The sequence below is a fragment of the Podarcis erhardii genome (assembly GCF_964252035.2).
Source record: "Podarcis erhardii genome assembly, chromosome: 11".
Classification (NCBI taxonomy): domain Eukaryota; kingdom Metazoa; phylum Chordata; class Lepidosauria; order Squamata; family Lacertidae; genus Podarcis; species Podarcis erhardii.
Window position 1 is genome coordinate 56,437,704 of NC_138501.1, and position 16,892 is coordinate 56,454,595.

Sequence of the window (16,892 nt, forward strand, 5' to 3'; positions counted from 1 at the left end):
GCATTGCAGGGGGTTGGACTAGGTGATCCTGGGTGTCCCTTCCAACTCTACAATTGATGCAGTGTTTCTGTGAATGTGTGAGAGAAGACTATAGACGTAAGAAAAAATAATCTCATTTCTGGGGTCCCGTATAGAGCCCCTTGGGAAGCTCTCTGTCGATTTGAGAGAAGAAGCAGAGGCCAACCAGAGTATATGGAAGCAAAGCTATATAGAATGTATAGGCTTAAATTATCATCTTATTTCTTGTGTAAATAATAAACTTTATTGTTTTACCTGTACCCAGTTCTTTGACTTATATACGTACTATGTAGATCACGGAAGGGCATCATGCAATGTGTGTGGGGGAAACGCCATTTGACAGCTTTTATGAATGAGCCCTCATTCACTGAATGGAGTGGATTGACATTGTGAATTGGTGTTATTCATTATAGATACAGTAGATGGCGCTGTGAAGCCGTCAGAGCTCTTTTGCTGCTGGGAAAGGATAAAGTAACTTTATACATAAGTATCATTTATTATACCTGTCAGAGCCGCCCCTAGGTCCCAGCTCACAAAGGACCAACGCCCGGCTGTAGTTATGTACAAAAGTCTTTATTGAAGTTCAGTTTCCATTTCAAAGCCGCAGCGTGCCGCTCTACGTCTTAAAGTCTAGACCGGCGAAGTTCCGTCTGAATCTCCTCCCCTTCCACACCAGTTTAAGACTCTAGCCTTGCTCCACCTCTTCCTTAGCTCCTTCCTCCTCTGGGCCCTCCTGCCCGCTGGGGTTTCATCCTTTCTGGACTCTTCTGACGCTGACCCCCCTGATTCTTGCCCCTCCTTCCGGCGGGCTTTAGGACCTGGTTCCCTATCCGGGCTACCTGCTGTGCCGCTCGCCTGTACATTTGAACTTGGCGCGCGCGCGCCCAGCCGGCAACCTTCCTCTTGACCGTTCCCCTGCTCTCCAATGGAGGCGTGGTCAATCCTGACTCATCTTCTCTCGCTGGTGGTGAATACGCTGGCCCTGATACCTGGGACTCTTCCCCCCCACTACGCTCTGGTGGGGAAGCTGGTCCTGATTTCCAACTGCTGCTCTGGGAGTCCCCGCTGGCCCCTTGCTTCTGGGGTGTCCCCCTTGGGGCCCCCCTTGCCCTGGCCATCGGCACCCCCTTCTGTGAATCTTCCGATTCGCTGGAGAGGCTCATGGAATCTCTCGGGCTACTGTCATCTTCTCCTACGCTGCCCTCGGATTGCTCCCCCTCGCTCTCCATCTCCTCCCCTCCCTGCGCTCCCGCTGCGTCCCTGACAATACCTATTTTCATTTGGCTGAAGATAATTTCTTATAACGGACACACAGCTCCTGCAGGAAGCACCGTCCTGGGGAATGAGGAGGTTCTGGAACGTTGCCTTGGTTGGAGAGTTCTAGGTTGGCTGTGCTCACAATAGGTTACCAAGGGCGCTGGGTAGAGGAAAGATGCACCTGGAACCTGGGCGGCAGTGCAGAGGGATGGACGCCTGCTGGCACTGAGCATGGCTGGTGGGTACCAGCTTTGGGCACCCTGGTCTCCTCTTGATGAGTCCCTGCAATGGCTGAGGGGTGCCCGGTCTGTTGGCACCAAGCACCCCTTCCGAAGTGGGCAGAGCCCAGCAGCAGCTGACCTGGAAGTGCAGCTTTGCTTCCAGGGACTCAGCCTGGTGTTAGAGCCTGGCGCAAAGACGGGGGCAGGGCAGCTGCAACCTCCTGGAGCCGCAGGAGAGACAAGGGGGCGCTCCAGCAGTGTGCACAGGCCACAGGTCGTGCGCCTCTCAGGGCTTGACTCTGTCTTTGGACACCTCGTGACAGCACAGCCCCCACGCTGGACTGGCTCTCTCAGGGTTTCTGAGCCCTCGGCCTTCAGTCAAGTCATAAGTCCCCGCCAGCGCTGGCCCCGTGGACTCCAGGAGCCACAAGTGCGCGTGGCTATGGCCATGTGCCGACAGATGCTGCGAGCCATCCTTCTTCTCTATGCTGTCTACAAGAAATGTGCTTTTGCCCTGCAACATTCCCGCTAAGAAACTTTCCTGACTAAGAAGGGTCATGGCTACGTGGCACCTTAGCGGATCCCTGTACATGTGCCCCAGCAGGCTGGCCTATTTCCTTGCTCCCCAAAGAACCAGCAGCCTCTATTTCTCAGTCATGTTCCTCCCATTGAGAGACAAAACTTAGTTACCAGTGTCAGACTATAAGGTGTCCGTCCATGGAGGGACACACTTCTCAGTTTGCAGAGTCCACCATATGGCCTTTGATCCCCTACAAAGAAGAACAGACAAAGGGTTCTATAGACACTCTGAAGCTATCACCCTTGCAATATGAGTGGCTCTTCAATGGAAGGAGCAGGTCAGATACCAGAAGAGTATAAAAATAAATAGTTCGAGAGCAGTGGAACTTGGATCTAACTTGAATTTTCCCTCTTCCTCATTGATTTATGATATTCAGAGACATGTAGGTTAAATATAATTTGTACATCCTTAGGAGTAAAGGAGATTATTTCCCCCAAAGCTGCCAACCTCTTGTTTTCAACGTGCTAAATAGAGCCTGTAGGGAAAATATTTTAAAATGGAAGCGGAAACCTATTTGTGAAGCAGAGAGACTTTAAATTTTCAGCACTGGAGAAACATTCTGCTCTACTGAATGAAAATGAAAAACAATTGTAAAATTAGTTCAAATATTCATTAGCCAACAAAGGATAATATGTGGAACGGAAGAACACACAGACATGTTTGTGGATTGTCAGGTGGAGGAGTTTTTAGAGCATATATAGATAGATATATATAACCTTTGGCTACGAAAACTCATCTGCCAACCTTCCTCAGCTAATCAAGTGAAGAAATATTTTGATGGTGAATTATCCCCTGTGTCATCTGCCAGTTTTGCCAACTCAGTCTTCCTCTAGATAATTTATGTATAACTAGAAGCACTAGACCGTCCCCCAGTTACCCCCACACAACACAGCAAGGATGGAATAACAAAAGCCCCACAAATGGAGGTCTAAGGTTGTGGCTCAGGTGGGCCTTGATTGACCAGTGGCACTTAACCAGCTACTCACAAGCCCCTCCAATCAGTCAGGGAGAGGTGCTTGAGCCCTTTTGAAAGTTGGCAGGGGGCTACCACCTGGAGCTATTCCCCCCCTTCCCTGCAGTTAGAGTACTCAGGGGATTGGTGCTGGTTTATTTAGGACAAAAGTTTGGACTGTGGTTGGGTTCCTGTTTCAGCATCTGGGGCTACATTAGCCCCCTTCAATTCCTAAAGCTGCTTGTCCAAATTCAGTGATGCCCCCTGCCAGATCTACGCTTTGGACTTGGAACTCTTTAAGCACTCAGAGTGGGTGACTGAGATGCAGTTAGAGGAATGAGCTGTTCTGGGGTTGGTTGCTATCTGGCAGCAAGAACCCCTCTGTGGAGGGTGGCGACTGGTGGGCATTAATCCTCCCTCCCTGCCATAGGCCAGCCTGCTACCTAAGACTGCCCAAGACCCCCCAGGCCTCCATCCTGCTGGATAAGCACCAAACCATTATGGATATGCCAGGATGCTTGCCCATTTGGAATGGGGAAATGGGATGTTAATGCCACATGTGTAATGAGAATGGGGCTTTTGAATTCTGAATTACAGCTAATGTAGTTATTGCTCACTTTTGTAGGATTCTAATCCACATGGGAATTGCAATTATTCAGTTGCTGAGGAGAAAGCCATTGGCTCTATGTGCTTGGAAGTTAAAAGTTGAGTTATGCTGGGAAACTGGTGGGTGAATGTAGGGGAAGGGCACGTGAGGTGGAGGGAGAGTAGAACGGTCCATTGCACAAGTGGAAATCTTTGCATCGGGCTTCCGTTGAATCCCACCCTATACGTCCAGATAGAACAACACTAGAGAATCTGATATGGCAGAACACGGCCTTACAGCCACCTCTGCCATGGAGGTCCACTGGGGTTAGAAGTGAGGGACAATGTTTGTAGGTATGTGCCTTGCTTCATGCTTTTGAAAACCAGGGCAATCATGATTGACAGCTAGATGATAACTTACCAAGGAGGATGGCAGAGGACTGTTGGTTGGAGGTGGTTTCTGGACAGTGCTGTGGAGTCAGAGGGATGCTGGTTTGGTGCGTGATGTGCTGGGCATCATACAGTGGAGTCTGCTGTTTGAGCCAGCTCTTCTAGATGATTTAAAATGTGCAGCTCTGTCTTTTCAGGGATTAGTGTTGCCTCAAGGGGCTAGTGACAGTGTTAGAGGGCTCCAGAGATCCCTTGGCCTCTTTATGAAGGTTGGTTTAGAGGTGGCTTCTATAAAAGTGGGGACAAAGGGGATCCTGGAGAGAGAAGCACAGATCCCTTTACTGGATGCACCTGAGATCAAAATACAGGGAACCAGTAAGTGCTCTAAGACAGCACCTTATATACCCCTGCCTGAACTTGAAAATCTCCTGTGTATTTCTTGCCTTATACCAAGGATAACATTTGCATCTGGATCACCATGCAAAGGAGTTTTTCTGTGAAGCCCACCCACCCAGCCACTGAATAGAAGGAAGGGGGAGGTACCTGGTGGTGTTCATTGACCAATGCTGCCACCAGCCTTTCAGACACAGCTTTTGTGTGAGTGTTTTTGCGGAGTCTCCCCCAGGAATTTCTTGGCTGCAAGTTCTCAGTCATCAGATTTCATTGAGCTGGTCACATCACAGGCAAACATGTACCATACATCACTTGCGATAAGGTTGTTATCCAGTATATCCTGTGTCATCTGTACATCCATTTTCACAAAGCACTCACTATAGCAACTGGCATACTAGGTGGGGATCAAGTGAGGAATTGTGGGGGAGAAGAGGAACTTCCTACTGAAGACTGGGAAACTTAAAATGCCTATTGAAACAGCCATGCTTAAAGGGAAAAGCTGTTGATTGTGTGCAGCTTACAGGCATTGCATGAATAAAACAAACTTATCCACCCTTTGGAGCAAACTGTGATCTAGACTTTTGCATTATGGATATGCATGTCAAATTCTGTCTTTTTCAGTGATTTGTAATATACCGTTTTTGACTGGAAACCTTTTGCATGACACACTCCAATAAATGGTTTGCGTTTTTGCTTGGTGTCTTTGTGGTCAACTCTTCTGTGAGGCAAAGGTTTTACTTACACAGGTTGAGACCTAAGGGAAGCTGAGGCTCACAGAGAGAGGGACTCCCTCACAACCACCAAATTTCTGTGTTGTTGTTTGTTGTTTAGTCATTTAGTCGTGTCCGACTCTTCGTGACCCCATGGACCAGAGCACGCCAGGCACTTCTGTCTTCCACTGCTTCCTGCAGTTTGATCAAAATTTCTGTCAAATTTCTGTGTACCAACTTCAAAACAAAACAAAAATTCTCCACAAAGGAGTGATGAGCAAGAAATGTTTCTGTACTCCTTGGATGGGTTTGGGGGCAAGATGGGCATTGCCATGTGCAGGTAGGAATATCCCTGGCCAGCAGGAGGAGCTCTGCATGCAAACTACTTCTGTGTGCACCGTTCTTTTTTTTTTTTCTTATTAAAACCTTGTTTTATTTTTATTTTTTTATTTTTTATTAAGGATTTTCTTGTTTTACAGAAGGGTAGTGCCTCGTATTTTTTTTTTTCTTCTTCTTCTTCCATGTAACGTTTTTACAAATCCGTTTCATTTGTTGAGGCATTAGGGGGAGAAGAAAACAGAAATAAAAAAGAAAGGGGGGGTGGGGAGAGGGGGGGATGGATGGGGGTGGGGTCGGGTGGCGGTGTTCAGCCCAATCCATGACAAGGGAAGCACATGGGCAAGCAGTCTGGAAATATGAGTGCAGCAGAATGATGGCAATGGGAAGCAGAAAGAACCACAGGGGGAGTCGAAAATGGGTTGTACTTGGTCCAGTACCAAGTAATGCTGTCAGTACGGGGATTTAAGCTTGTGCAAACTCACCCCCATGCCCATTAGAAACAGATTTTGGGGTTTCCCCTACCCTCATGAAAAGAATTGGGAAGAGGAGAAATTTTTTATTGCTGTACCAACATCTGTTTCACTAATGGAAGAATTGTTCTTCCTGGAGCATTAGCTTTTTTTTTTTTAATAAATAATTTTTATTAACTGGCCAATCACATCAAATTAAATCACATCATATAAATTCCAAATTACAAAGCCAAATTTTTAAATTTTGTTGAGGGAACCCATACTTCAAGATCCAAAGGGGGATTCAGATCATCATCTTATTACTGCGTTAATGTCCCAATCAGTCCCAATCAGTCCAAACAAAGTTCATCCAGTCTTATCTTGGTGTTGCCACATCATATCTTGTTCGTATAATTTCTCTTTTTCCTTTACGATCTCTTCTGTTAGTCTCCTTAAGCCGATAGCAAGTGTTATGTTCCTGTGTGGATTTCCCGTTCCTCCACTAAGTCCGGATGGTTTCCATATATCTCCTTCATAGATAACGTCACTCTTTCCATCGTAAATTTTGGCATTTGTCGCTCTTAAGTCCCACCGAGAAGTTGATTCACGATATGTAAACAACTCTATTTCTCTCTTACTCCTCCCAGACCCAAGAGCTTCCACAATGCCTCACAAAATGGCGACAGCATTTTTTCCTGATTGCGTCTGTCAGGGGTTCAGGAGCAGAGACACAGGAGAAGGAGCAAATGGAGAGTGAGGAGGAGGAATACGAGGGGGGTGTAGGCAGTGACAGTGGTCAGAGAGATTCCACGAGTCTCTCCAGTGAATCGGAAGATTCACAGAGAGGAGCGCCGATGGCCAGGGCAAGGGGGAAACCCCAGAAGGAAGGGGCCAGCGGGGACTCCCTGAGCAGCAGTTGGAAATCAGGACCAGCGTCCCCACCAGAGCGTAGTGGGGGGGAGGAGTCCCAGGCATCGGGACCAGTCTTCTCACCACCAGAGGGAGGAGATGAGTCAGGATTGGCCACGCCTCCATCGGAGAGCGGGGAAACGGTCAAGAGGAAAGTCACCGGCTGGGCGCGCGCGCCAAGTTCAAATGTACAGGCGAGCGGCACAGCAGGTAGCCCGGATAGGGAGCCAGGTCCTAAAGCCCCCTGGAAGGAAGGGCAAGACTCAGGGGGGTCAGCGTCAGAAGAGTCCAGGAGGGAGGAAACCCCAGGGGGCAGAAGGACCCAGAGGAGGAAGGAACAGCGCAGGAGGTGGAGCCGGGCTAGGATCTTAAACTGGTGCGGAAGGGGCAGTGACTCAGAGGGGACTTCGCCGGTCTAGGGCCAAGACGTAGGGCTGCACGCTCTGGGGTTTGAAATGGAAACTAAACTTCAATAAAGACTTTTGTACATTACATCAACCGGGCGTTGGTCCTCTGTGAGCTGGGACCTAGAGGCAGCTCTGATAGCGTCACTCCAAAACTCTTAGCTTTCCAGCTTCCTCTTGAAACATTGCTTTGGATCGAAAGTTTATCTCCATACAGCCTTAAATCCACAGCTTAAGTCCTTAATTTCTGACTCATTAGGGGAAGGGGATTCTTGTTAAATCAAATAGAAAAGGTAAAGGCAGGTTTTTCTCCCCCTCCCCCCTCAGTCATTTATCATACCGTTTCTTGACGTATCTTCTCGTATTTTATTGTTGTCTTGTTATCAGAGATCTCTTCTGTCAGCAGTCTTTACTCCCCTTTTTCCTTGATGTATGTGCAATTAATCTCGTCCAAATTGTTTCTTTTAAAGATCATTGCAACCAGCGGTGCGAATCAGGGACGGCGTCAAGGAGTGCCGAAAATCCCACAGGAGGGCTTTGTGCCTAGTGCCCCCACCCCCACAAATTTGGGGGTGGTATAGGGCACAGCAGGCAAGGGCCGTCCCCACCACAATCCTGGTGGGGTTAAGGAAGCTAATTACCCCCATCATAGCCTCCAAATTACCTCGTGTGGGTCGGAGAGATGTTATTGTCAGCCATCTTCCGATGCGCCACCTAGTGGCCCCCAGGAGCATTAGCTTTTTTTCTTTTCTTTTTTTTTTTTTTTTGCTGCTGCATCACACTGTTGACTTGTTAAACTTGTGGTCCACCAAAACCCTTAGATCCTTTTCACATGTACTGCAAGTAAGCCAGGTGTTCCCCATCCTATATTTGTGCATCTGGTTCTTCCTGCCTAAGTGCAGAAACTGATATTTGTCCCTATTGAAATTCATATTGTTAGCTTGTGCCAAATTCTTCAATCTGTTATGGTCATTTTGAATTCTGATTCTTTATTCTGCAGCATTAGCTCCCTCTCCCAGTTTGGTGTCAGCTGCAAATTGGATGAGCATCCTCTCAATTGCTCATCCAGGTTTGAGTCCCAACTGATATCAGGGAAACTGAAGCCCGCATGAATTACTGGCATAACTGGCTGTTTGATCTCTTGGGAGGCTGCCATATTTCATCGCTGGAAGCTGGAAGATGTCCAAGGCGCAAATTTGGCAACTCTCCAAAGTCAGTCTCATCAGCCGGAAGCCCCTGTCTCCTAAAATTAAAAAGATTTGGCAAAAAAAGAAACAAACAGGCGTGTTCTGGGCAGAAAGAGTTAAAAGAAAAATCTGCTAAACTACACAGTTGCTGGAAGCCAAGTTTTGGACTTCAAAAAGACTCCTATCTTGTCTTGGTGAATGAGGTGAGAGGCTGCTGTGTTTTTGTATTCGTTATATCTGCTGTTTCATGATTTGGTGAAACTCACCAAGAAAGAATTAATTACACAAAGGATCGCAGGAGGCGTAAAATAATTGGACGGATTGGCATCATCACAGTCCTCAGCAGAGACCCCTGATCAAAACTGGCGGAGTAAGATCAGATATGATCAGGTCAGCTTGGGCTGAGCAGGGAAGATGGCAACGGTAGAAGCTCTGACGCAGAAAGAAAAAGGTTATGATCAGAAAAAGTCTCCTTTAATGGGGGGAGATTGGAGATATTTTTTAATTGGAATTACAAAAGGGGTGTACTTTACAGAAGATGCATTTGCTTGCATGGAATATTATAACATACAGTTTGAAAAGAGAGTGGCGGTGAACTCTGGATGCCTGCCAGCTGTCCAAGGGCCCCGGAGAGCTGGCGTGGGTTTTTATGCGGAAACCAAAACAATCTTTGTGTAACTTACTGATTGCCAAGTACTCCCCTACAGTACATTTGAAATATCGGCTGGTTTGGAAAGATCAAAGACAGTGCAAAGTCGTTAATTAATTTCAACCTTGGATGGAAGCTCAGAGCCTATTAGAGCAACAATCAGCAGAAAAAGGAGGGGTCACTGAAGGAAGTCTGTGCTTCAAAATATTAAGACTGAACAATGTGGAGAAAGCCCCTGCATGATTATAGAAATAAGGAATGGTTAAATAAAACAAGACTGAGAGTTATACCAGCGACTGACTGATTGAGAGAGGAGATTGTCAATATCAGGATTGGAAAATTGTGAAGTAACAAAGAAGATAGCAGAAAGATAAAGGATGGATATTTAGCTCTTGAAATCCAGAACATGGGAAGTCCCATTGAAATTAAATAATTTGGACTGTATTGTTTTTTGTTTTTGAATGTGGTAAGATTTGGCTTGATTTGTTATTAATATGAATGTTTTTTCCCTCTTTATTGGAAAATGAATAATTTTTTTTTTACAAAAAAAGGAAAAAGGAGGGCCAGATGAGCCTTGGCCTGAGCTTTGTTGGCTTTGGTTGCTGTTGTGGCCCCAACTGCTTAGAGTGTTTTAAATGGCCTTTAGCGTTTTAATAATTTTAAATTGTTTTCAACTGTTTTCAACCTGTTTTATAAAGGCTCTTTGGGGGATGTGCCTCGGAGGAGAGGAGAGGAGCAGGGCCCCTCAATCACAGTGGTTTAGGGTAGGGAGAGGTATGGAGGGGGGCAGGCCAGGTAAGGGGCACACGTGCCAGCCCCTCCTCCAACCTGGGGAATTGTGCTGGTCCTATCAGCCAGCCCTCAGGTCTGTGACTACTGTTGTTGAATGCCAGGGCAGCTCAGAATAAGATTTAAATAATAATAATACAAGGTATACCACCCTATACCAGCAGGTCTCGGGGCGCTTCACAGGATAAAATAATAATATTAAAACAGGAAATACATAAGATCTCCCTCACCCATGATCTGATTATAGATGTTGATCTGGCCTTTGTCACTGAGACCTGGGTGGATGAGCAGGGTGGAGTTGGACTCGCTCAACTGTGCCCACCTGGGTACTTGGTGCAGCATCAGGGCAGACTTGGGGTTCAGGGAAGGGTACTTGCTGTGGTCTATAGAGATTCTCTCTTTCTCCATGCTCTCTGTCCAGCTAAGGGGCAATACTATGTTGTTGTTTTTAAAGTGTTTTATTGGAAGTTCCCTTAAGCTCTGGCCAAAAAAAAGAAAGAAATGTTCTGTATATTTCCTGGCCACCAGCAATGGGGAACTGAAAGGATAGTTTATACAAAGAGATGTGCACCACCCCAACCGAATAAATCCATACCAGCGGAACAAGGTTCAATTCAGTTGAGCAATTGGGGAAATAAGGAATATTTCCAAAAACCGTTTGCCAAGCTGGAACTTCCCCATTTTTAAAGCTCAAGCACAAATACATGGGACCAGAAGGGCCGTGGGCTCCTACTTACATCCTGTTTTAGGTTTCATGTCTGATGTGTCATTCCCTCTCTCTCATCCATCATGCCCCTGATCCCCATTGCCCAACCCTGCTTAAACCCAGCAGTACCCCTCAACTTAAGAGGAGAGACGTGTGTTGCTTGATATAGCTATCTTGACGTTTGTGTTTCCCCCTCAGCTGACAGCTTCAGGAAGGCAGTTGCACCTGATGTAGGGAGAAAGGGTTAGGCACAGCCTCTTCCTCAGCACTGCAGACCCAGTCCAAATCAAGGCAATCCTGGTCCTTTGGAGGGTTAATAGAATGCCTGGAAAACTTCATAATAATAGGATGTACCAGAAGTTATAAGCAGGAGAAAGTCAGTTAGGAAGTAATGGGAATATTATAGGGTGTGTTCCGATTTTAAATTGACTGCAAACTTGGGGCCCATTTTCCAATCTATCTGACATTTGTAAGTCACCCCAGAAATCTGTCACTATCTGTATAAGGTCATGAGTTTAGACAAGAGCTGGGTGGTGGGAGAGATGGCAAGGAAGCATGAAGGTAGACTGCGGGAAATTATGATGTGTATGTGTGTGGCAGTGCATTGCTGCTGTCGTAGCAAGATCACATGTGCGAGAAGTGATTTTTCTGGTGGGTGGGTGCCCATACAGCTCCTTGCCAGGGGTGCAAGGAACCTAGATATGCCTCTATACCTCCCTGCAAATTATGATGAGACGATGATGCTTAACCTAATTCTGTTATTTCTATTTACCAATCAAGCAAGAAAAGAGTTTTGTTTATGTTCAGTTTATTGAAGATTTTCAAGCAGAGAAGCTCTCAATCCAAAGCAAGATGACTCACCACCCCAGACACATTAAAAATAATAACCACTTTCCCTCATTCATATAGAAAGAGGGCCATTTCCCTCCACCATGGGGTGGGGCACAACATGCAAATGCTATCCTAGAAAGAAGCAGCTGGATTTTGATTATATGGCAGTAGGTAGATGTTTCATCAAAGGGGATCTCAAGAGAAATGCTGGAATTCATTCAGGACCATGGAACTCAGAGATTGCAATCTTTTGTCCACCCAGAGAGATCTTTTCCTTTGCAATTATTCCTCCAAGCAACCCTAAAAGTCAGAATGAGAGCAAAAGATGAAGCAAGGGAAGCCACATGACTGTTGCTTGTATAACTAACTACAAGTGAGGTGGATCTTCTTTAAAAGCTCCACAACATTTCCAAGTGAGGCATTTGGGTCAGCTGCAGGATCATTCTTTCTGTTCATGCTGATGATCAGTTTAAGCGGTCAACGGGAAGTCTACCTATTAACAGCCCGTGGTGCCCTTCTAGCAAAATTTTGCTTCCCATCCCATCCCATGGAACTTTACTGCTCAGTCATGGATACAGCTGTCAAGCTGCTCAACTGCCTCATTCCTTGAGTCTGAGCAACTGAATCTGTATCCACTTCCCATGTGCCGGTATATGACTAGGGGCTTCCAGATTTCACGGTCCTGCCACTGAGGACTTCTTGGATCATTCTTTGTCTAGCTCCTCCCCTTTGACCCTACCGCCTTGGGGGACCCTGCTGGGAGTACGACACTCCCAACTGCCTCGCTCCCAAGGGTCATAGGAACGTGCAAGCCCACACACCACGACAAGGTGATGATCCAGTGAGTGAGAAGCACATTCAGAGGCATATTGTGCCTAACAATGAAGGTGGAACAGAGTCATTGTGGCTGCTAAGCATTGATAGCCTTCTGTGAAAGACCTCCAAGCAAACCTGGGAAGTGAACCATCTGCCCCAGGACTTCGCTCCAGCCCATGACAGAACTCAGACTGTCTCCTCCTTTCCTGCATTCCAATTTATTTATTACTACATTTATACCCCACCTTTTCTCCAAGGAGCTCAAGGTGGCATACATGGTTCTTCCCCTTAGAAAAACACTGTAGGCTGGGTTGTGAGACAGTGACTGACTCAATGTCAACCTGTGAACTTCCTGGCTGAGTCAGGATTTGATCTCTGGTCTCCCAGGTCCTCTCTTACCACTACTCCACATTGGCTCAGTTGCCAAATCATTTCCTTAAATCCCCACCAAGACAGCTACCAAGTGTTTGCTGCACACAGTGGTGGCTGGCTTTGTGATGCGGGTGGGGTTGCGGTCTTTTCCTGGCTTCCCAGCACTGTGTGATGCTGCCAGTTACTCAGAGGAAGTGGAGAAGGGCAGCAGGGTCCCCAGCAGTGAGGGTACTACTGGCTGTACATGTAAGGAAGCATCTTTGGCCTTTGTCGGTGCCTATTGGGGAAGGATCTTTAGCTGCCAGCTGTACAACAGTCAAGTGAAACCACCTTCCTCTTCACATAGTTATGTGAACTGAAAACTTGGCTGGTATTGAATGTTTCAAGCACTGAGATATTAGCACTTACCAGGCGTTCATCCCTTGAGGGTCACGGACAATCCTCTTGACACAGTTAATATCATTTGTGATGTCATCATTTAAGAACGCTGGCAAAGATTTGTCAGAAAGCAAAGGAGGTTACTGGGGATTCCTAAAATGCAAACCCCAGAATACAAACACCCCCAAGGTTGCAGGGGCTGCCTCTGAACTGTGGAAAACCTTTTCCTAGAGGTCCATCCAACTTTTGGGGAACACTTAAAGCATTTCCCCCTTGAGCTGGCATTCAATCGTTATAGCACCAAGCGGGAGATCCCTTCTAGTCAGCTGCATCCTAGCCAGAGAAAGAAATCAGTTCTTTAAAAATGGCCCATCTCATCCTCCATCCAGATGTTACGGAAGGGGGGGGGCATGTCTTCTTCACCTTCTTCGCTACAATATATTTGCTCAATTTCTCTAGGACTCCATCACCCCTCCCCTGTGCTCCATAATCCCTCAAGGTGTCAAGACCCTAATCCGGTCAAATCGCTCTGATCAGCCTTTCCTCCAGGCAATGTCAGGTGGCAGACTGGACCATTGTCTTCTCATCTCCAATACTCAGGAAGTGTTTATCTGCGCATATCTCCGACTCTGCATATTCCCCCCTCCCTCCTCCATATGTTAATCTGTGTAACCCAACCTCCCTTTAATATATTCATGATGTAATCTGTGTAACCAAACCTCTCTTTAATGTATTCATGACGTGTTTTGCACTGTATTCTGGGACATGGAGGGAGTTTCAAAAACTCATGTCACCCCTTTCTCACTGTTCAATCTCGCCTTGAACCTGTTGCACAATAAACTTGGATCTTCTGCTGCTTGCTCCTGTCTCCGGCTGAGCTCATTTTCCTCCGCAGGGACCCACGGACTTAGTCCGATGAGCTGGGTGGCAGAGCAGCCTCGCACCCAGATTTTAGCCGTAACACAGACAAGCAAGGTCACAGTTCCAGGACACATTGCAACCCGGTAAAAGCAGGAGGATACAAAGCAGAGGCAGTGGGGCAGAGCATGGCCTAGTGAGATGTCATGGCCTAGGGCATTGTTTCCCAGTCTGTGGGTCATGGCCTGCAAGTGTTGTTTCGTGCAAGTGAGAAAAAGGGGTTACATGTATGTGTGCTCAGAAGGGAAGATATGTATCTGAGTAAAGAGGGAGAGCAGTGTGGGGGGGAGGCTGAGGTGTAGGAGTCAGGGGGAGGTGTAGGAGCCAGGGGGAGCCAGGGGGCCCATCACCCTGGTACACATTTTTGAGGGTGTGCAATCAGGTATCCCCACGACAGGCACTGAGCCCTGGCAGCTGAGGCACATTGGCAGGCAGGTTGGTCTGGTGGGCAGGTGGATGGAGGCAGCAGTCGAAGAGCCTGTTGGAGGCGGGCTCCATCCACTCTCTGTGGGGGCTCTGCATGCCACCCTTGGTGCCCGCCCCAACTGCCCAGTCCACCAAGGGAGGAGGGGGCGGCAGCCCACACTACGCTGCTGGTGAGGGCAGAGGGATGGGCACATGCACATGTGGTTCATGAGAGAGAGAGGAAGACAAGCATCTGAGCAGAGAGAGAGAGAGGCATATCTGAGTGAACGTATATCTGTGCAGTATAAGGCGGAGCAAGAGACACAAAACTTGCATGTATGCCTGTGGTCTGTATATGTGAGGGCATGTGTGTGCTCTGTGTGTACGCAATAGTGTCGTGCGGCTACCTTGTATAGATTTTCCTGGTACAAGGAGTGCTCCCTTGGTGTTATTGGACAATAGCAGTACCAGTGTGTACGTTTGCGTGTAAAAACAATATTAAGTGACACAGTCAGGACAAACAGGGCACAACTGGCTTTCCATGGTAAACATGAAGTTTGTGGGTAGGGAAGCAGCAATGACTATACTGTACTCTCTACAATTTTCCCTATGCTCACCCCAATGGCTTTAACTCTAACAAATAAATGGAACCTATACTATGTGAAACATTTTGAATTTCATTATGTAGTTCCAATTTTTATTATTAACTGTGTCATTAAAAGTTCATCACAAATTCAACAGAGAAGGGGGCACAGGAAGAGAGAAGTGTTGGAAACACATTTTAAAGTTTATTAAGATATTAGTACCAGCATTTCTGGAAGTCCAAAATTCATTTGACAATAAATCTGTAGTCACCATGTCTTGCAAATTTGGATTTGTGGGTCACCATACCAAAAACATTGGGGACCACCGACTAAGGACAGTCCTGAGAGCTGGACAGATAACCTGGGGGTGAAGGTATGGAGGTTGTGGAATTCTTTTTTTAAAAAGTCTTCATGTAAATTCAGCAGTTTTTTAGTGTGAAATTCTCCTGAATGACAGCTTTGTATGCAATTTTTTGTAATCTAATGTACTTTTGTATGCAATGTTTGTAAATATATCTATTTATAAGCATGCTGTGCCCAATGTAGTTGGCTTGAGAAGTGCATTGGAAGATTAGAAGTGTGAGTTTTGAAGAATGTGCTGTGTCTTTTTCCGTGTATTATTTCAGAAAGTGCAAGTTAGGTAGATTCACCTTCAAATGTGAACTGAATTAAAGAAGTGTAAGCTAGCATTCCCTGCAGTATCAAGTTGCTTACCATTGCAGGAGCTTCTACACCCATTGGCTGTTGGGCGATGTCCATTGTCGCACCACCAGCGGCTGTTTATCTGAAAGAGTCCATAGTCACGGCTGCCGTCGGAGTTTGGTGGCCCCACGGCTCTGGTATTAAATCTGCTTTCATAAAAAGCAGTACAGACCCCTGGAACAAAGTGAACAAGAAAAGGACTGCAATTTGGGTATACGCTCGGTGTGCAATCTTTTTTGTCAAAGCTTAGAAATAGAATAATTTTAAAACATTCTTTCAATGTTCACTATGGAAGCTGCCTGTAACGTCTACTCCCCCCCCCCATGGTCTTAAATAGAAATTTGCACAAACTATGAAAGAAAATTGGGACATTTTGATGGGCAGCAGGGTGTGTGAACCTTTTCCTGAAAAGAAGTCCCCATTTCAGCTTTGCCCCAAAACACCAGAAATAGCAAAGAGCAAACTCACAGTTGGCCAGGCTGACGCCACGATATCCATCCAACCCAGCCCGTTTCAGTCGCGCAGCCAGTTCACATCTCCCAAACACTTTGGCTTCATTTCCTGCAAGGAGGAGGCAGAAGAGGGTGAGGGCCAGAACCTTCATCTCTGCAGCTCCCTGGAGAGTGAAGCTTGGATTCCCTGGGATCCCCAGCTTTTGTAGACCAATGTTTTGGGCGGAGTCCAGATGGTGAGCAGAACACTGACGGGGGGGGGGGAGGGGAATAAGTATTGATAGGAACCCCGCCCCCTGCAAAAAAACAGACACATGGTGCAATTCTGGTTTGATATATGATACCAGTGTGCAACTTAGGAAATATTTCAACATTCACTTAACATTTTCAACGGAAAAGATTAAAGCAGGCAGCATGTATGCGCTTAAAGATTTAGCATCTGTGTAATATTAAATAATAACCTAATAATAATAACCTAATAGGAAAAAAGCAGAGTGTATCTGAAGAAGCGTGCATGCACACGAAAGCTCATACCAAGAACTAACTTAGTTGGTCTTTAAGGTGCTACTGGAAGGAATTTTTTTATTTTGTTTTGACTATGGCAGACCAACACGGCTACCTATCTGTAATAGGAAAAAAGCAATATATTTGTCTTTTCCAGCAAAAACAATCAAGAGAGCCTTGTGGCATCTTAAAGATTAATAAATGAATACTTTATTATTGTTATTGTTATATTCTATTTATACACCACCCTTTATCAAAAGATAACTCTGGTGCTGGAAGGTCAGGTTCATAGCAGTACTGCTCCTCAGCAGTCATTCCTGCCAAATGGCAAGGAAAGCATTTGTTGAGAAACAAAATATGTAGCAGTGGAGAAAAAGAAATAGAAATGTAGT

At 46.3% G+C, this 16,892-nt stretch overlaps 1 protein-coding gene and 1 pseudogene across 2 annotated transcripts; one reads left to right on the forward strand and one right to left on the reverse strand.

The window, feature by feature from the left end:
* Positions 1 to 1,433: 1,433 nt before the first annotated feature.
* LOC309352450 (FANCD2 opposite strand protein pseudogene) lies at positions 1,434 to 2,401 on the forward strand (annotated as a pseudogene). The gene has a single exon. The product of its transcript is annotated as an FANCD2 opposite strand protein pseudogene (transcript).
* Positions 2,402 to 11,329: 8,928 nt separating this feature from the next.
* LOC309352587 (lysozyme C-like) lies at positions 11,330 to 16,193 on the reverse strand. The gene is made up of 4 exons (XM_081881150.1): positions 16,013 to 16,193; positions 15,557 to 15,718; positions 12,966 to 13,044; positions 11,330 to 11,669 (listed from the first exon to the last, which is right to left on the reverse strand). The coding sequence occupies exons 1-4, from the start codon at positions 16,146 to 16,148 to the stop codon at positions 11,603 to 11,605; spliced, it is 444 nt and encodes a 147-aa protein (XP_081737276.1). The 5' UTR covers positions 16,149 to 16,193; the 3' UTR covers positions 11,330 to 11,602.
* Between the last annotated feature and the right edge of the window lie 699 nt (positions 16,194 to 16,892).

Excerpts from the sequence above, each read along its gene's own strand:
- LOC309352587 (XM_081881150.1), bottom strand. The coding sequence starts at position 16,148 with ATGAAGGTTCTGGCCCTCACCCTCTTCTGCCTCCTCCTTGCAGGAAAT. Across the intron at positions 13,045-15,556 it reads GTGTAGAAGCTCCTGCAATG|CGTTCTTAAATGATGACATC; the intron begins GTAAGCAACTTG and ends AATCTTTGCCAG. Across the intron at positions 11,670-12,965 it reads CCTCAAGGGATGAACGCCTG|GGTTGCTTGGAGGAATAATT; the intron begins GTAAGTGCTAAT and ends TCTGACTTTTAG.